The following is a 21699-nucleotide window of genomic DNA, read 5'->3' as shown; positions in this document are numbered from 1 at the left end:
GAAACCTGCAGGCACAGCCAGTCTCTCGATGGCGCATGTGTTTGCCGAGATGAAGTGGATGGGGTCTGGATGCTTCTATATAGACATCTCAAAGTAGATGGTTCTGACCTTTAGTCTAGGTTTGAAGGCACATATACCTGGTATACGTAAACCTTTGGTTTTGGGATGAGCACAGAAAAATGATGTTGGGATGTGCACGGTGGAGAAAAGAAAGGAAGGAAGGAAGGAGGGAATGAAGGAAAGAGAGTTGGGACAAAGGAAGGGAGGGAAGGAGGGAGGGAGGGAGGAAGAGAAAGAAGGAGGGAGGGAGGGAATCAAGAAAGGGGTGAAGGGAGGAAGGAAGGAAAGAAAGAGGTAAGGGGGGAGGAGAGGAAGGAAAGAAGAAGGGAAGGAAAGGAGGGAGGGAAGGTGAAAGGAAGGAAGGGAGGAAGGAAGAAAAGATGGAAGGAAGGAAAGGAAAGAAAGAGAAAAGCGGGAAGAGAGGAAGGGAGGAGGGAGAAAGAAGAGAGGAAGGAAAGAGTAGCGAGGGAAGGAAGGAAAAAATGGAGGGAGAGAAAGAAGGAAGGAAGGGAGGAAGGAAGAGGGAGGAAAAAGGGAAGGGAGGAAGGAAGAGGGAGGAAAAAGGGAATGGAGGAGGAGAGGAAGAAGGGAGGGAGGGAGGGAAAGAAGGAAAACGGAAAAGGAGGGTAAGAGAGAGAAAAGAGGGAAGGGGGGAGAGGAGGAAGGAAAGAAGGGAGGGAGGGGCAATTGGATCTTTGCTTATAAATCATGTCACCTGTATATTTTCATGGTAGCAGTAGGTGAGAGGGCTCCCCCATCTTAGAAAGGCGGAGTCAGCGAGTACGCATAGTAGAAATGAGGAGGAAGTCCCTGCGGAGGCTCTAAATTATGAAAACCTTGATCAAGACAGGATATTGAAATCATTGAATGCCAGGGCCTCAAGTAATCCTTGCTATTTCTTTTTTATTATTATTTTGAATAGGGAAGGAGTCACCCAGGCCTGTGCCTGAGGGGGATCCTCCCCTGTAGCAAGGAGGTGTTTCAATGTTAGTCCAGGTCAGAGGACTAAAATCATGCTGGAAGAGAACCGTGTAAGCCCAAACATGCAGAGGCATTGTAGGAATCAGGTAGATTGAGGCCATTTTTGGAAATGAGGAGCAATGTCAAGGAAAAGTCAAAACTAACTCTAAAGTTTGAAAAGGGTTCTAGAGCATTAAAGTCCTTTTCCCGTAAAATTACTTTGGGAATAGGAGAAAAGGGTTTGTCCAAGCTGATCAATAAAATTCAGGTGCTCAATGATCCAGAATTCTTTCATTTTGAGCTCTGTGTGGAAAGAGATGGACAAAAAGGAGTGGGGGAATCGGTTTATTTATAAGGTATGACAAAGAACAGTGCTTTAAAGTAACTAAACAATGCATTGTAATATAGAAGACCTTATGTGCTATTGGAAGTCAGAAATGAGAAGAGAGTTTTGTAATGGAAAATCAGATCAACACATATTTTGATTTTTTTGTGTTGTTCCATCGAGTCTGGGGTTTGTACGGCAGATTGATTTCTATCCTGTTTGCATCAGCTACCATCACTGCTTTTGAATGTGCTGGTATCCTGTGATTAATTTACATTCAACTATTGTTATATCTTGGGGAAAAAAAAGAAGTTCCAAGGAGGTATTTAGTGGGGATGGGTTACAGAGAGTTGCAGCATAATTCTGGCTGTAAAGGCTACCTTTATTACCAAAAAGGGATTTTAAGCTGAATGAATGAACATCCCCACCTGGTGTGGAAGAGGAGTCACTGAATGCATAAAAAACTAGTCTGATAATAGATCGTTAACTGCGAACAATGTTTTGGGTATAAGGAAAACCTGTACTACTTAAAGGAACAGCTGAGAGGATTCACAGATATTTTTAGAGAGATCATAGTACTATATCCATCTCTAGCTAAAGAAATGAACTAGATCTTAGAAAGGCACTTGAGTCTCTGCTGCCAAGATTACATCTCAAATAAAAACAGGACAGGTGGAAATGGCTGCGTTAGGTGCTGGGGGATAAGGAGGAAGACATGCATTGAGTCTTTTACTGGAGAGAACAACTTGTATTTCTATCCTCAATCATTATAGTCTTTAATTTTACTCACAGTAGTTTAAACACTTCTTATGCTGAATAAAGTCTAAAAAACAAAACACTGATACCCACATCTAGACCTCACTGTCTGGAGGGGTTTGGTAAGGGAGAATGACTTGGGCTATCATAATCTCCACAAGTTTATCTGGGTTTAAGAATTCTGGCTGTGCATCTCCGAAATCTTTAATAGACAGACTGTATCAGGTGGCAGCTCACTTGTATGGATTTTCCAAATCCTCTGCTTTATTCTTCAAGAACAAAATATAATATGTTTTCTTTACCTTTCAAATATACCCTGAGTTCCTTCAAAAATAGCCTTGTACCCAACATGAACAGAATACTCCTTTTCCTAGACGCTCACTGCTTAATAGATGAGATAGCCACACATGTAATAGATCCAATTCAGTAAAATCGGATCCATGGAAAAAAATGAGGAATCTTCACTTCCATTTGTTTCTTTAGAATATTAAAAATCAATAGCTAATATTAGTGGATTTTTTTCCTAAAATATTCATTCACTTATTTTTCTTTCAGTACACATTAAATAACTGAAAATTTTAAAATTATTTCAGAAGGCTTAAAGAAGCAAAAGAAACATGAGACACTGCATTGAATCCAACATTTTTTCAAAACCATATAAGAATACATGCATAATAAATAAAAAAGAAGACTTTTCAAATGTATTGTTTATCAGTAAATAAGAAAACTGGTGGTATTAGAACCTATGAGATGATATATATTTGTTCTCACCCTCTTAGTAAAGTGAAAACACAGCAGTTAGTGTGCATTCAACTAAAGGGTAGAGGTCAACTTTCTTTTTCTCCTGTATTACATTATACATCTTATATCTATATCTATAGATAGATATACACATACACATATATATATACACATGACATACACACATATATATACTGCATATAGTATACAGTTAGTATACAGTATAAACTGGTATGCAGTATACTTGTATATAGTATGTAATATACAATATACTTTTATACACTCTACAATGTATACAATATAGAAATTCAGTATGTACTCTGATATACAGTATATCACTCCCTAGTTCTCCCTCCCTTGCAATATTATAGGTGTTCTATTTTTTATATTTGAAGAGAGGGGGTAATATTTCCTGAGTTCTTGCCATATGCCAGACATCTTGTCATTATCTTTCAACCTTCATCACTTACCTCCAACCCTGATATTCTCATCAGCCATGTGGAGGAGTAAGTTAAGGCCAATACTGGCTGGAAAACTTGCTCAAGATTTCACAGCTGTTAACTAGCCAGAGCTGCAGAAAGTTGAATACAGGGATATGATTTATTTTATCACCACCACAGACTCAGACTGAGGGGATAAAATTTTCCTTTAGCAAGTGTGGCACCTCTGGGTCAAGTATATTGTTTGAATCCTGCACAATGTCTGGTAATGGCTACAGATACATGATCTTCCTTGGTCCTGCAGCCTTCTGCCATGCAGGCCATGCAATGGCTGGAGGCAGTTTCACAGAAGTCCCGCCGAGGAGAAGTTACCTGGAAGATAGCCCTTAGCTCACACCTGGAGCCACTGATCAGGATGTTGCAACTCCCTGCTTGCCTGGGTCTGCACATCACATCTCAATGCTCGGTGCTAACTAGTACATAACATTTTGCCATGCATAATCTCAAATCGTTTTTAGAACAAATAAACCCTAAGACGTAATTGTTTTTTAGCTGACTTTACAAGCCATAAAAAAATGTAAGAAATGAGCATTTGGTAATTTGTTTTTTGAAGGGGAAGTGTTATCCTAAAAGAGTTGGTTGCGAAGATGTTTATTAAAGGCCCTAGGTTTCATGAATTATCTCCAAATTTTTATGATTCTCCTTCTAGCTGTGCCCACTTGTGCAAATAATAATAAGATAATTCTTTGGCTCATAGTTTCCAAGCACAACTTAGCATCTGTAACAGCCTTCAGCTTGTTTCTGGGTGTCTTATTTATCTTAAGCATGTTAACCTCATCATAACTATATGTACCATTTTAGCAAACTTCTTACAGCTAACACAGTGTGCCTTCATCTTTTTACCTTCAAATAGAGAGCAAACACATGGTGCATGTGTCTATTTACAAACACTTTGTAATTATAAAGCCTATTTTTATTTTGACTGTTAATATCAATTTTCATTGCTAAAACTGCAACATTTATTCATTTACTTCAAAAGCAATTCTTGAGCAAGAAAGAGAATGCCCATTTCTTGGACAGTAGCTTCTTAATCAGAATTTCTCAACCTCAGTACTGTTAACATTTGGGTCCAGATAACTTCTTTGCTGTGGGGGTCTCTCCTGTGCACCAGAGGATATTTAGTAGCATCCCTCACCTCCGCCCTTCATAGAACGACCCTTCGTCTACGAAAACCAAAAGTGTCTCCAGACATTGCCAAATATCCCTTTGGAGCAAATCAGTCCTGGATGAGTTTTACAGTTCAAAAAGAGCGAAACTTGAAATACTGAAATTTTTCCTAGAGACACTTAGTTTTCCTTCTTTCCCTTTATTTTGAAGATCATTTGATGCCTTAAAAAATAGTAAACATGTTATAAAAATTGCATAATGCTGCTATCAGGATTTATATTTAAAAGAAAAACAAGAGCAATTTTTAAAGGAAATGACAACATGGTAGACAGGTCTGGGATTAAAGCAGAATGTACCTTTGCTGCTTGGATACTTTGTGCTCATTGATAAATATATATGAAGAGCAGATTGTAACTTCCTGATTTATTGGTTTAAGATAATTTCATGTCACATGTGGAAGAGTATGACCCTTCTGTTTTTCTTCCTTCTATCCCCAGTGATCCAAATCAACCAGTTCCTCAGGATACCAAGTTCATTCACACAAAACCCAACCGCTTTGAAGAAGTGGCCTGGTCCAAGTATAATCCCAAAGACCAGCTCTATCTGCATATTGGCTTGAAACCCAGAGTGAGAGATCACTACCGGGCAACGAAAGTGGCTTTCTGGTTGGAACTCGTTCCTCATTTGCACAACTTGAACGAGATATTCCAGTATGTCTCAACAACCACAAAGGTTCCTCCACCAGACATGACATCATTTCCCTATGGCACCCGGCGGTCTCCCGCCAAGATATGGCCAACGACCAAACGCCCAGCAATCACTCCTGCCAACAATCCCAAACACTCTAAGGACCCTCACAAAACAGGGCCCGAGGACACAACTGTCCTCATTGAAACCAAACGAGATTATTCCACCGAATTAAGTGTCACCATTGCCGTCGGGGCGTCGCTCCTCTTCCTCAACATCTTAGCTTTTGCGGCGCTGTACTACAAAAAGGACAAGAGGCGCCATGAGACTCACAGGCGCCCCAGTCCCCAGAGAAACACCACAAATGATATCGCTCACATCCAGAACGAAGAGATCATGTCTCTGCAGATGAAGCAGCTGGAACACGATCACGAGTGTGAGTCGCTGCAGGCACACGACACGCTGAGGCTCACCTGCCCGCCAGACTACACCCTCACGCTGCGCCGGTCGCCAGATGACATCCCACTTATGACGCCAAACACCATCACCATGATTCCAAACACACTGACGGGGATGCAGCCTTTGCACACTTTTAACACCTTCAGTGGAGGACAAAACAGTACAAATTTACCCCACGGACATTCCACCACTAGAGTATAGCTTTGCCGTATTTCCCCTCCTATCCCTCTGCCCTACCCGCTCAGCAACATAGAAGAGAGAAGGAAAGAGAGAAGGAAAGAGAGAAAGAAAGTCTCCAAACCAGGAATGTTTTTGTCCCACTGACTTAAGACAAAAATGCAAAAAGGCAGTCATCCCATCCCGCAGACCCTTGTCATTGGTGTTTTCCAGTATTACGAGATCAACTTCTGACCCTATGAAATGTGAGAAGTACACATTTCTGTTAAAATACTGCTTGAAGATCTCTACCACTCCAATCGATGTTTAGTGTGATAGGACATCACCATTTCAAGGCCCTGGGTGTCTCCAACATCATGGAAGCAGCTGACACTTCTGAAACTCAGCCAAGGACACTTACTATTTTTTAATTACAATGGAAGTTTAAACATTTCTTTCTGTGCCACACAATGGATGGCTCTCCTTAAGTGAAGAAAGAGTCAATGAGATTTTGCCCAGCACATGGAGCTGTAATCCAGAGAGAAGGAAACGTAGAAATTTATTATTAAAATAAAAGAATGGACTATGCAGCGAAATCTGTATGGTTATGTGCAAAGAGGCGTTTTGCCAGCCTGAACTATATTTAAGAAACTTTGTAAAAAAGAAAAATGTATATAGCTGTGAGTTTAAACAAAAACCACAAACAGACAAACAAGAAAAAAAGCTTTTATTGGTGTTTTCAGTTTGAAAGAGCTTTTAGCAAGGTTGTGCTTTTCATTGTGCTCTGTATGTATATAAATATATATATCTATATACACACATTAGTCATATCACCTCTGTTTCCTCCCCAACAAAAGTGGCTTTTCTTCTTAATTACTTGTGGTAAACAAAGACTTGGGATTTTCTTACACGAGATTCTCATTTGTAGGCGGATGTGATGTCCCACAGAAGACCCAGAAGGTCTGTGTGGCCTATTTCCCCCGTCAGGTTGCACAGGTGCATGCAAGAGCATTCTTAGGAGACCACTGTTTTGAAAAACTTTTGACTTGTACGTGTTAGCCTTCATGAAATTGCAGTACAGAGATGGGTCCCCAAAGTGGAATGTATTTACAGCTTGTTAAATTAGAGACATGCACACACAAAGAATCAGTAGGGAGAAACAAAAATACAAGTCCCATTCTGTAGCTCTGGCCCTTTGAATATGTTTAGGAAGAGTTGCTTCCCATTTCAGGGCCCTGCCAAAAAAAGAAGAAAGCTTGCCTTTGGTGGGGCTATGCCCCTTGGAGTAAATACGGCTCTGTGTTCCCTAGCAGCTGCGGGAGGGTTTGGCCGATGAAGTACCTGCTCAGCTTAGCTAATCAGATTGAAGGAAGACATGTGTCTTTCCTTTTTGTTTAAGCACTCGGTCCCTTATTTATCAGTAAGCAGGTTTTTAAAAATCTTTTATCATTTATGGGATCAAACATATGATTGTCTGAAAATACCACTTTTTGTGGATTTGTGTATCAGGTCACCAAACGGTGAATATTATAGAAGAACGGGGGGGAAAAAGGATAGAATATTAAAACTGCTTTGCATGGGTTTTCTGAGAAATTAGGATAACTTCACTGAGAAGACATTGAATGGAAATTATTCACCCATCTTAAATTGGTGACCTAGGGATCAGAGATTTGTCTTTCCAACAGCTTGTCATTTTTTCATTTCTCTTCTCATTTTTCAGGAAAGTTTTGAGTGTTATAAGGTGGAAGGAAACATAGTAGCAATGGTTACGTTTTTGAAAAATTATTGCATTACCAAGAAACAGTAGCCAAAGATATTTGAAGATCATGTCCCTCGGCTCCATTGTGGGTTATTCTAGAAATCCAGTCTTAAATCTCTCTGCTAAAGTGGACATTCCCCATAAAAATATTCCAGCTGCCTGGCTCTTTTGCAATAACAACCTTTGATTACTGAATCCCTACACGCAAACTATAGTGATATATCAGTGTTTTGAGAGTGACCTCTAGAAAAAAGAAAAGTGTTTTTAGAAATGCATACAAGTCACCCCCAAATCCTATTGCTTATCTTGGGTTAACTTTGAGAGTGATTCTTTGTATATAAATATGTGAAATATTATTATCTCAACTTAGCACACGTGAAGCAACATTTCTTTCCTACAGAGAGGTGTCATAGTAAGATTTCATTCCGAATTCATTGTTTCGTAGAGCTATGATCAGGCCATTTCTGCAAGCAATGTGTGACCCCACCTGAGCAACCACAAATAGGCTCTCCGTGAAACTACAAAGGAAGTGATGTGTGGCATCCATGTTGGTTTCGTCTGTCTGTAATGTGAATTCCAGTATTTGTTTAGTATTTCCAGTTGTCTCCTGCTAGCAATATGTACAGTAACGCGTCAGGCTTGTGCCGTTTGAATAAGGAAAAACAGAGTTCCTGTTAAGTGAATAACTTTAGCTTTTACAGGGGATTATGATCAAAAGTGATTTAGTACATCTTAAATGATATCTTATTTCTACATGGAAAGAAGTTATAGAATCTTCATAGAGTTCTATGAGAAAAAATATACTTGCTATCTATAAAAAAGAGAAAAAAGAAAAAAAATGAGAAAAAAGTAAGAAAAAAAAAAATCCTTTCCTCGGCTTTTATTCTTGATCTTCAAAGGCACGCAGGGTTTAATGGTTCCTTGGGTTATTATTTTGCAATTTTGTTTTTTATTTTGCCTTAAGTAATGATAGAAGATATATATGGCCGGACACATATGTATAAACTTTTCAGCAGCATTTTTAATAATAAAATATCACAGTATTTTCTAATGCTTTGTGCAAATACTTATGCGTCCGTTCTTTCTTGGTAGGTGGTGTGTTTTATTTGCTTTTGTTGTTCTTTGAATGCCTTTTTCTTCGTAAAAACTAAGTGATGCGCCTGATACAGGCTACAAATAGATAAATACATTTGGTAATGGGAAAGTTTCTTTAGCTTTGGCCAGCTGCACGGTTGAGGAGTCTCTGCTGGCCTGATTTTGGAAAACCAAGCCCTGTTTGGTGAAGCTTCTCAGGTGACACTGTCTGAAACGGAGTGTTTGGATTTGTTATTTCTACCACTGCTCGTTCTTGCGTCACTGTGTTTTGAGTTGTGGTCAACAAAACACTTTCAAATAGCCTTAGGTGAGTAAGCCTTCAAGTGACAGCAGGAAATTCTACTGAATGAAACTCAAGAGGCAGAAAATCACTGTCATACCAATGGGAGCTCATTTGTCAATTCCTTCCTGTGCATCCAACCATCACAATCTTATTTGACATTCACAGTAGCCCTAAGGGGCACGCACCTGCATTGCTCCCCTTTCATAATGGAATATGTTCAGAGGAAACTAGCCCCTATTCGACAGGAGAACTTGATGGATAACAGGATAGTATATCCTCATAGCCGAAATCTTTTCACCAAGAAGTTATATGGCAGACACTTGTGAGCCAAGGCCCTGCATGTTGTGAGAATCCTAGCTAAGTATCAGATAAAGGAAGATAGCAAGGACCTGGACTCTCTGACATATGTGAACTCCTAAATTCTTCAGATGTTGTTTGCCTCAATCGTGTTGTGAAGGCACACAGGAGAAATACATAGACACACATACACATATATGTACATTTATGTGTACATTATATGTGTATATACATGTACATATCCTGTATATGCATTATGTATAGAGTCATGCACAGCATAACAACATTTTGGACAAATGCAAATAACATGATGACAGTCTCATGAGATTATAATAACATTTTTATTGTACCTTTTCTATGTTTAGATACACAAATACTTATCATTGTGTTACAGTTGCCTAGGGTCTTCTCTCCGGTCACATGCTGTAGAGGCTTGTAGTCTGGAAGCACTAGGCTATTACCATAGAGCCTAGGGGTGCTGTAGGCTGCACCTCGAGGTTTGTGTAAGTACACCACATGATGTTTGCACAATGACGAAATCACCTAACAATACATTTCTGAGAATTGATCCCTATTGTTAAGTGATGCATGACTGTACATATATACATTACATACACTGTATATGCACACATGCATATATGCATATGTTACACATGTAAATATATACATAGATATACTTAAATTCCTGAAGATGCCAATTCCATTAAACATATACACACACTCATATATGTGTGTACACACACTCATATATGTGTGCACACTCATCCACACACATCCACAACACATTTAATGTGCTCATATATATATATTCCTGGGTGTGTGTGTGTGTGTATATATATATATATATAAAATACATTGGTTCTCTTTATCTGTGGAATCACATTCTGCAGTTTCAGGTACTGTGGACAACTGTGGTCTAAAAAATACGTGAGTTCAGTTCAGTGAGCTATTTTGGAAGAGACCACACTCCCGTAACTTTTATGATAGTGTATTGTTGTAAATGTTCTCTTTTATTAGTTATTGTTCATCTCTTACTGCCTCTAATTTATGAACTTTATCAAAAGTGTGTATATATAATAAAATACGTAGTGTATAAAGGGTTTGGTACTATCTGTGGTTTCAGGTATCCACTGAGTTTTGAACGCATCCCCCTTGGAAAAGGGCCATTACTGAATATACACACACACAGACACACATGCATATATACAGATACATAATTTACATAGATATATTCATAGATACGCATGCACTTAAATCTCTAAGAATGGCATTTGCATTAAACACATAAACACATGTATATACACACATAAGTATATACTTACACATACTTGATTGAATGTCATCTTCAGGCATTCAAAGTCGAATTTTTAGCAGATTTCACCTGGAGGGAGAATCACTCTTGTTTTAACTGTGCATTCTTGTTCATTATGAATAACTCAAGGAATGCTAAAAATATATATGCATTCATTAATTCATTCAACAAACCTTTACTGAATATCTCCACTGTCCCAGGCCCTGTGCTGGGCTGGTGTTAAAACTGAAGAAAAAACTTCTCACACCAAGAAACTAAAGGGGAAGGCAGAGAAACACAGAAGCAAGGAGAGGCAGGGGGTGCTGGAGATGGAGACGGCACCCATGCTAATAAGTGGTGCTAAGAAATGTCTGGACACTGCCCTTAACCTAGTCTGGGAAGGTTGGGAACATATTCTGTCTGAAGAAACCTAAGCCAGATCTTTCCAACTCCGTAGAAAAAATGACAGTGGGTGGTGTGTTGTGGGGAGGATAGAATTCCACACCTTTGAAGTGAGAAGACAGAGGAAGTTGGGGAACCATGCTCCTGCATCACGGGTGAAAAATACAAGGTATTTTTTAAGAAAGGTGTGAAATATGAGGCAGAAAGAAACTGGCTGATAGAAAACCTCCAAAGGCAAGGCAGGGAGTTTGGGCTTTGTCCCAAAGTCAGGGAGACGCCAAATGATTGCACCAAAGTGGTGTATGAGTGTAGCTGGGACATTTAGCAGTAATTCTCAAAAATTCACGTTCTTAGGAACACGTAGGACGTCTGCTTAAAGTGCAGATCTTTATTCAATTGTGGTTTGGTGAACCTGTGTCTGCATTTCCAACGAGCTCTCAAAGTGGTGCACATATTGCCGGTTCTCAACTAACCCCAACTCTTTTAGGTTGCAAAGGATGGAGAACCGTCCACTTTAGAAGTAACCCTGAGGATAGTTTGTATCAGAATGAGAGGGCTCTGGATGCAAGGAAAGCATTAAGGAGGCAGAGCAATCTGTTTGAGAAATTAATGACTGTCCTCTTTTCAAGGGTGATAGAGACAGTGATAATAAGAAAAAAAAAAAAAAAAAAAAAAAAACAATGAAAACATTGCATCATTTTATAGCTGCATGTACCAGAACTGATTAGGCGCAGTCATCAAATACCACCTGGAACCGCATCTGAAGTTAAGCTTGGGTTTAGGAACTTGTTTCAACAGAGGGAGGGCATACAAGGAGAACGATGAGCTACCTTGGAGAGGAGTTCAGAAGGGCTGGTCAAGGGTTTGGGCTTAGACTGGGTTGTTTTAGAAGTGCTAAGAGGGGCAAGAACTTGTTCCTGGATTGGTTGCTATCAGGATAATGGGCATGTCAATAACCTTTAGCCAGAAAGTGACAGGACCAGAGCATGACTAGCATTGTCTTCAGTAAAAATAAGCAGTGGAAGAGAAGGGGATTTGGGGTCGTTTTTAGTGGTTACAAATTGTTCTTGTTTCTGTCTCATCCCATGCTGGCTGTGGGCTGCCTTCCTCTGATGTTGAAGTTCTTTCAATTATTTTTATGTGCAGCCGGATGCACCTTGACTTAGCCATTAATTAGCAGGCTAGTTCCAGCAGCCAGATATGAGGGCTGTTTTTTTTTTTGTTCTTTCTCAGAACTTCCAGAATATGTACTCATATGTCCCATCTCTCAGGCCACCTGGTTAAAAAAAAATCTAGGTTATGCTAAGGAAGTGAAAGTGACACTTTCTCTGCAAATTCTCATTATTATATTGAAAGAAATGGGGATACAGGAAAAAGTCCACTGTAACTCTACCCTTCTCTAGAATGACCATCCGTGTAAATACTTAGAACACCCACAAATAATCCTGTTTCCTCTAGAGGCAAGAGAATTAGGGAAAATGAGATAAATTAGCCAGGGGAAAACCTTACCTGGAATTAACAGGTGACATTTATTAAAGGTGAATGTTCAGACTAGTTCTTGAGGTCACTGGTTCCTAAACGTGCTGGATAGGGAGTCTTTGGAGACTAAGACAAATTGCCAACAGCCACAGCTGGAAGGACACCCAAAAGAAAAACTTTTCTCAGCCCCAGGCTCCAAACACAGGGCCTTGGACTCAGAAGAAAGGAAACGGAGATGTATTTCTGGCATCCCAAAATATAACCCTAAAAATTCCCATAAAAACTGAGAAATCAAACGATGCCTAATTTTGAATATTAGAACCATTATTATGCTTCAGTGGTACAACTGGTCGAATCAATTTTTTGTGGGCTCAGGTATTAGCTTCATTTTTATGCAACATCTCTTTCTACGAGGATATACATTATGAACACAGCTTTCAAACTAACATGCTTGGGCTGCCTGTGTTATTGGACTTCAGGTGTTATTTCTAGTAGAGCAATTACAGTTTTCAAATTATAATAATAGAAAAGACCATAACAATTCATAAGGATTTGCATTACGTACAGACAAACTTTTCAAACAAACGCTTAAGAGATTTTCTAAAAGCATTGAGTCAACCATTTACAGAGCAATGACTTGTTTTAAACTTTCAAATAATCATCAAAATGTGTTGTTCTGCATAGGTTATATGCATTACCTCATTTAATCCTTTTACCAGTCCCAGGGGGTCAACTGTCTCATATTACATATGAGGAAACTGGGGTACGGAAGATTAAATGAATTGCTCAGGGTTGCAGTCTTAGAATATAAAATACCTAGTGTTCACAATCATATCGTTTTGCTTTTAAAAGCATGTGCTTGTCAACTGTTCTCTAACACACACAGTTACTGGAGAAATATATGCCTCCCTGTAGACATTTTGGGGAAGAAAAACAATCACTGTAATCTCTCCATGTCTTGAGAACAATGATAGCTTTAAATCTTAAAACTCCTCATGTACACACAGACACACATATATGCACTGATAAACACAGAGTAGATTCGGAGTGCTTATAGATTTTGTAGAGTGCCCGTTTAAAACACAGTTCCTCAGTTTTACCTGTGATTTTACTTTACTTGTGATTTGTTGTTCCCTGTGCTCATTTGTGCTGAAATGGCACTTTAAAACCCTTGTTTTGCCTGCGTCTCACCTGAATGCACACAGAGAGCGCATGGAACTTGGAAGATTAAGGTTAGAGAGCACAAAGGAGATACAGGTGCCCACGGAAACGTTGTGAATAATGCTTAGCATAGGAGAAGGCAGGCTTGGATTGCTATAGAATGTACACCAAAATGCATTAAATACGACTGGCTTTCAAAAGCAGCACTCTTTGAATGAGATGAAACCCCAGGACATCTGCTCCTGACCAACGATGTCCATGGACTGCCTGACCTGTGTGACCAGTGCACACACTTTGTGAAATATGTGGCTATTATCATCACCCCACCATCCCCAATGCATTGTGTCATCCCCATCAGACCACAGACAAAACCCCTTTTCTCCAGACTTGGGCAATGGAAGAAACCGTTATCTCCCTCCCTGACTGCTTCAGAATCGCCTTCCTCTGTCCTCGAATAGCACTAGAAGAACTTTCAGCGGCAGACCGAGGGCAGATCCCCACCTCCCAACCCAACAACTTTAGTTTAATGTTGTCATTTAGGAAGAGTGATTCCACCTTAGAGATCTATCAAATATTTAAGTAGGAATACATTGAAGTGTGAATATATTCATATACTTAAGTTTTAAATGTGCAGTATTTTTCATCCTGTCCCTCCCCACCTCTGAAATCCAAATTTCTATACGCTGGCTTGCTCCTGAGAGAAAAAGAAATTTAGCAGGATACATGGTCACTGTTTATACCCTTTAGCCACAATTTTCTTATAAACCTAAGTGGGACCCATTATATAACAAGTTTTAACTTTGTTCTTCCAACCCAGGGAATTGTTTTACAAACTCAATTAAGTGTATCTTACGCACTAGCAGAAACAAGGTACAAACTAATGTTTTAAGATGTGTCTCCCTTAATTTAGACGTATATAGAAAATAGTTTGTAATATGGAGGGCTAACATTTTGTATTTTCAATTAATTACTTGAGTGACCAAGCAAAATAAGAATTTACAGCATGTCTGCACAAAAATACTCCAAATTATGTGAGTCTCTTATGATCCATGTATGCTGGAGAAAAAATACTAATATTTCCTTTTTAAAATATAAGAGTAAGCTGACAGTTATTGTCTAAAATGGACCCTGGAAATACTATTCCAATATTAAGCTAATAAGAGGAATGCATGGTTTTGACTTTTCTCATTTTGAAGCAATGGGCTTCAACTTCAAAATTATGCTATTGATGTAGGTGTTTACTGTGAAAACAATTCAGAGGAAACGTGGCATTCACTTGTGGGCCATGTAAACTCAATCTCGCAGTTACGTCTGTCCTCTGCAGAGCTTTGACACCTTGGATTTCCATGAAAAGTAATTTAATAGAATGAGCAATCACCTTGCAGCCAAAACTTCTAGAACATATGGATTATCATCTTGTTGTCTAGTCCAAGATGCCATAGAAAGCCTTTTATTTAATTCTCCCATTTACCATGACATGTTTTATGGCCTATTTAAATTGGCAAAAATATCAGCATCACATAATGCAATATTTCTATTAAATAGTGGCATAAATTTGACTTTTATTATATTAATCCACCATATAATTACTATGAACAGATACCACAGTAATCCCTTTAACAAATAAATGGTGTACAATTTGAGCCTATCGTAGTTTTATGCTTCATCGATGGGCAAATGTTCACACAATTGTACCCTGTAGCAGTTGTCCTGAATTAATAGGACTTGGGATAATAGTTCAATGTCATACCCTTTTTAACTTATTTCCTATCTTAATATAGAGGCAGATCACGCATTTTTTGCATTTTATTATTTTTTTTCCTTTCTTAGGTTTAGTAGTTTCCTTTCTTAGGTTTGGTGTATAATATTAAACGCTTTTTTTCCTCATTTTCTTTCCTTTCTTTTTTTCTTTTTTTTTAGACAAAGTCTCATTCTGTTGCCCAGGGTAGAGTGCAGTGGTGCAATCTTGGCTCACTGCAACGTCTGCCTCCCACGTTCAAGCGATTCTCCCGTTTCAGCCTCCCGAGTAGCTGGGATTACAGGGACACGCCACCATGCCTGGCTAATTTTTGTATTTTTTAGTAGAGATGGGTTTTCACCATGTTGGCTAGGCTGGTCTTGAACTCCTGACCTCAAGTGATCCACCCACCTTGGACTCACAGAGTGCCAGGATTACAGGCGTGAGCCACCGCGCCTGGCCTTTTTCTCATTTTCTTCTACGTTGATATAGTCTGTGGGCTATTCAGCAAGAAAAACTCAGTGTTTTCCTTACAAAATAATGATGATAGTAGAAGTAATGATGGTGATTATTATGATGATGATAATAATAATAGAGATCAATGGCAGCTTCCCACAATAAAAATAAAAAGGGAAATCAGAACGGGCATGTTTCAAGTATAGATGAAGGCAGAGACATTTGACAATGTGAAATTGGGAAGCGCTGTAGAAGCAGGATCAAGTGAAAGGCAAGACAACATGATCTGGAGGAAACTATATCCCCCAGAGAGGAAGAGGAAGGGAAATGCAGAAAGAGGGTTCTCTCTGGGAAGGGCGTGTTCCTGGTTTTCCTAAAATTCCCCATTACAGGAGCACGTTGTCTGCATAGCAACCTTTGTCTGATGAGTCTCTTTTCCTTGCAATCAAAAATCCAGGATAAGCCATCAGTATCGACAAAAGTTATTCATTACTCAAGAGCTGGTTGGATGTTCATAGATTTTACAACTCTTCTCTTCCCCCTAGATTTTATTCCTTTTGCTGCAAGGTGTTGAAGCACTTTACCAAGAATACCATTAGCTCTGGTGAAAGGCACATGAGAGGAGAAATTAGAAATAAGTGGATAATAGGATTATTCCATCTCATCTGTCCACATAGCACATTTTCCTTTAAACAAATCTTCTTTAAACAAGTTTTCCTTTAAACAAGTCTCACTGGATATTCTAATTCCATGAACATCACACCTACATCTTTCTCCACTGGGCTTCAGATCAATTTCTTCATTCTATCACACATCCCATTTGGGATAAGCATCCTTATGTTTATTTCCGAACTCGAATAACAAAATCACCCGAGAAGTTAGTTGCGTGGGGGGTGTACCTGGTACACTTCATTATTAACCCAATTCTGCAGTTGGTTTTGGTAATTGCTCCCCAAGACCAATGGAGGGTCAAAATGACATGAAGGCAAGGAAGTTCCCACCTGTGCTCTTCTAATAGCAAGCCCAGTTTAGAAACAGCAAGGTAGCTTCTTTCAACCAGCTGATTCAGTTTGGAGCAGACAGTTAATTTATTGGAATGAACACATGTCAGCAGCACTCTGAAAAGACAAGCACCCAACAGAAAGCTTAATGCGGCTTGAGTTCTGAACAAACACCTCTTAGGTGCAAATGAAAACTATTATCTATTTGTCGCCAGCCCATTGCAAAGACAACGATACAAAAAGATCAGTGGAAATTACAGTTTCTAAATTGGAAATGTTTATGCAGAATGCCTATTTGTATTATGCACTACCTGAATCTAAAACCAGCTGTTAGCCTCCCCATTTTGTAGAGAATACAAACACCATGAGATCTGTACTGTGCCCATCGGGGAAAGGGGAGAAAATGCACCTCATAGCAGCTCCTCAATGACCCTTTACTTAGGATTGAGCTAATTGGGGAAACTACTTTCCAGCCTAAAACATGAAGCATAAGTGCATTGTTTCTTGGTGGAACGGATGATGATATTAACAGCTGGTCTTTCCTAAGATGAGTCTGCTGAAGAATAAGTGATAAGGCATTTTCTGGAAGAATTGTAAATAAAGGCAGCATATTTGAGGTCATATATTTTTACTACCAGATCATACACTGATAATAAAAAATAAATAAGTATCAGTGAAGTCTTCCTTTGTCAACAGTGGGAATAAATCCACGCTCAACCTGGGAAGGGAAAGGCTTGCAGCACTGTGCTAAAGGGCTTTGTTACATTCACCTGTAAAGCGTGTATCTGAATAATAGCAAAACATCTGCTTGCCAAGGACCAGAATCAGCTGGCTTAGGTTATTCTCCTCCACTAGCAGCAGAAGCTCAAGTTACCCTACAGTAGACCCCCAATCTCTACATGCTTATCTGCTCACCAGGAAGAGCGTTTGGCCAGCTTGCACCACTGGGGTCCAGTTAAACATAAAACAAAATTGCAGATTTGAGAATTTGTCATCAACTCATAAAAAATCTCAAAGGATCCAGGGTCATCTGACTCATTTTCAAGTCTGCTGTTAAGTAATATTTGAAGAACGAAGGTGCCGTAACTCTATGCTGCTGACTTCTAGGAACTCTGCTTAACACGTTGGCAGAATTAAAAAAAAATTAATTATCTTTGTTCATTTGGCATCTTTACAGCAAGCACACAACTAGGGCCTGTGGGAATAAAACAGAAGTAGAAGATTATGCCTTGTTTCCGTCCCGTAGGAGGAGAGAAACTGCCCGATGCAGATCTAGAGTGCAGATGCACCGTAAGGAAACAGGGAACAGAGAAAGTGGAGAAGATTATGCTGGACTAAATTTAGAGGAGGAGATAAACCAAACAAGGGAAAGTTCAGGGTAGTGGGGAGGTGGGAATCTCAGACACGATGTGCATGGTCTTGAGGGAAGGAAAGAAAAACTACTAAAGTTTCATCCCCATAATTATTCCCCCAAAATAAAAATTACAAATTTAAAAGCCAGTCAGGCACTCTGCTGACATACCTGATGAAGAGACTGATTTTGTTCTTCCCTAATCATTGAGTCAAGAAGTTTGTACCCCAGCTCCACTTGGCAGTCTGACCCTATACTTTGTGGTATTTTATTTTATGTGTTTTCTTTTTAATGAGGGAACAGAGGCTTTGCCTGGAGACAAGGTAACTCGTCACCAAAATTCACTTTCTTGGTCAATTTCCAAGTTACCATCAAGGCCACATCGTGATGTGGATAGATAAAAATATTTCTATCCATTTTGAGAATGATATGTTTTTCCTAGCTTGGTGTGGAGAGAAAGATGTCCTTCCCTCTTTCTTCTTTCTTTCTCCCTTCTGCACTTACTTCTCTACTATTTCTTCCTCTTCCCGATAAACATCTTTATAATCTCCCTGGGAAGACGAAGAGATGACATTGAGAAATATATCATTATGGCAATTTCCCAAGAGTTTTATGGAACACAGAGTTACTGGAATTTGTTCAAGTTTTTATCAGTTAGAAGCCTTAATATATATTCATGTGTAATAGTGAGTAAAACACAAGGTCCTGTAATATAGTATTCTAGTCTTGTACTGGCTATCATATGTGCATGTGTGTGTGTGTGTCTGCATGCATATGTGTGTGAAAAAACATATATTGTGTATAATAAATATATAGATACATATTGTAATGCATACATATCCAGTGTACCTATCTATACAGACACACATACACTCAAAAATAATTATACACAAAGCTTTCTAGAGCACACGAACTTTTATTTTCAAACACAACGATTGCATATGAGTTCTGACAGACTCTTGCAAATGCTACAAACAATGTTTCCAAATGAACCTTTACTTTCCCTGGGATTTCTCATGGAATTAGAAACACAATCTTTTTCCTTTTTTAACTTTTAAAAATTAAACTTCTTATTTAGAATACTTTTAGATTGACAGAATAGTTGCAAAGGCAGTACAGATTGTGCCCATATACCTTGCACCCAGATTCTCTTATGTTTTAATTCTATATTGACAAATAATATTCATATCTATTTATGGGGTACAAAGTGATGTTGCGATACATGCGTTCAGTGTGGACTCATTGATCCGAGCTCATAAGCGTATCTCTCCCCCCAAAACTTATTATTTATCCCTCCTGTCTAGCTGAAATTTTGTATCCTTGGATTAATACCACCCCATTCCTCTTATCCATGCCCCTGGTAAGCACCACTCTTCTCTATGTTTCCATGAGTGGGCTTTTTCATACACTCCACATATGAGTGAGATCATGCAGTGTCCGTCTTTCTGTGTCTGGCGTATTTCACTCAGCGTAACACCCTGCATGTTCATGCATGTTCTCGAAAATGACAGGATTTCCTTCTTTTTAAAGTCGGGATAGTATTCCATTGTGTAGATATACCACATTTTCCTTAGCCATTCATCTGTTGATGTTGTTCATTTCAAAGCAAAGTAAGTCTATGCTAATAAGGAAAAAGAGGATACTTGGGATGTGTGACGAGTCTTTTAATATTAGCATCTTTTTGGCCTATCTAGTGACATGAATGATGGCATTCTGCCTCTATCAAAGACATTAGTTCACACCATGTAGCAAACCCTTCATGTTCATCTTATTCTCCCAGCTTCATAAGAGCCATTACTTGCGAATGTAAAAAATATATATACTATATGTATAGTAAAAGTATATATACTATATACAATGTATATACTATATAAATATATATCCTATATAAATATATGCACTATATGTCGTATCTAAATATACTATATACACTTTATATATAGTGTCTAAATATACTACATATACTCTATATATACAGTATCTAAATATACTATATACATAGTATCATGGTCAATTCGCCACAATCCGGTTACACTTACATCTATATTGTCTCTTCAGAAAAAAACCAATGAACAACTTCCACTTTCTACTTTAGGTATTATTTGTATTGCCTAAAATCTTATGCACACATGCACACTTGCAGGAGTATATTATGTATGGCTAAGGATGTGTTTGTGTAAAATAAATACTATAAATATATAGTATGTGTGTCACACACACAGACACACACACATGCATATATGTGTGTATGTATAGGTCACATAATCTCACCAGTGACAAAAACTGAATATGCTGCTAAGATTAATTGTACTAAAATCTGACTGTATAATAGAAAATTTTTCTGCCATAAGTAAACCGGAATCAATGTGTTGATGAGTAGTCCCTGAGGTATCTACAATAGACAATAGAACATACAATTCTCCAAGGGTTTTATGGAACACAGTTACTGGATTTTTTCCCAATTTTCTTGATCAGTAGGAAGCTTTAATATATACCCACTATAGTCTAACCTGTTATGCACACGTGGAGTTTGTTTTCCTAAGCCGTTAAAGATGCTTTATATGAAGTTTATTAGGAACCTTTGAAAAGTGTGTCAATATAAGCGAAGTACACAATGATTCCCTCATTAGGAGACAACATTTTGTGATAGGTGAAAAAGCTTCACATCTGAAGCCAGCCTGACATGAATTCCAAGGTCCCACCCTTTCCAGCTGTTTAATCATGAATAAATGACTTACTTTCTTCCTCTTTGCCCTCATAGGGCTTTAGAATTAGCATATCATTAACACACGTACCCCAGAACTTAAAATTAAAATTTTAAAAAGAATATCATATACAGGATATGAATACTATAAATAGATTTAGGCATCCCTATTTATCATATTATAATCGGAAAGAAGTATTGCAGCAGAGAAATAAAATAACAGAAATAAAATGACAGAAAATAAAATAACAGAAATAAAATAAATGCCACCACGTTCCATGAAGCAACGCGAGTGTCCCAGTAGGTGGTGCTATCCGCTCTGCGTCAGGAGAGGCAGCAAGAATTTCAGGTGGAAATGGGGAAGGCCGAATGGATAATGGAGGGTGTGAGTAGGGAGTGTGTTGAAATAAGAAGTGACAACCCAAGTGGCATGACTTCCCATCTATCTTCCTGAAAATCCAATTAAGGCACTTCTCACCGTCTTGCGTATGCGAGTAGAGCTGCTTGACAGGTGAACTTACTGTCAAGCGGAAGAGTCTATGGTTTTGTAGAATTCCTTCCAGCTGCATGAACAGTTCTTTCCATTCCACTTCCCAGAGGAAACAGAAGCGCCAACCCAACCTGGATTTTACTGTCAATCAGCAGGGAAATAGAACCTTTGACACCATTATATGAATATATATTTTGTTAATAACCTTGGATTCATAGTAGGTCCTCTGGGAGGAATGGGGAGGAGAAATTCCAAAATATTTCATTGGAAAATTTCAGCATCTCAAACTAGAGCCATTTCCACTGTGTTGTCCACTGATCCGAGAATGATTATATTTAGTGCTCGTAAACTCGGTTCTAGGAAAACATGGTAGTCACTTCAAAATGATGGGAAGAGGCATACACAAATATATTACTCTCAACTTCAGCTCTTTATAGCATG

General features: G+C 38.7%; 1 protein-coding gene across 4 annotated transcripts in view; it reads left to right on the top strand.

Annotated features, from left to right (window-relative positions):
* Nucleotides 1-10246, top strand: part of NLGN4X (neuroligin 4 X-linked) — a 357157-nt gene extending 346911 nt beyond the window's left edge. For all 4 annotated transcript variants that reach the window (XM_032756537.2, XM_032756538.2, XM_032756539.2 and 1 more), the window contains one exon: nt 4947-10246. In XM_032756537.2, coding sequence (XP_032612428.1) covers nt 4947-5796 — 850 coding nt within the window. In that variant the 3' untranslated portion in view covers nt 5797-10246. The remainder of the gene's footprint in view (nt 1-4946) is intronic.
* Nucleotides 10247-21699: the final 11453 nt, after the last annotated feature.

This window comes from Hylobates moloch, unplaced genomic scaffold (genome assembly GCF_009828535.3).
Source record: "Hylobates moloch isolate HMO894 unplaced genomic scaffold, HMol_V3 SCAFFOLD_7, whole genome shotgun sequence".
Lineage (NCBI taxonomy): Eukaryota > Metazoa > Chordata > Mammalia > Primates > Hylobatidae > Hylobates > Hylobates moloch.
This window is presented reverse-complemented; position numbering and strand designations above follow the sequence as displayed.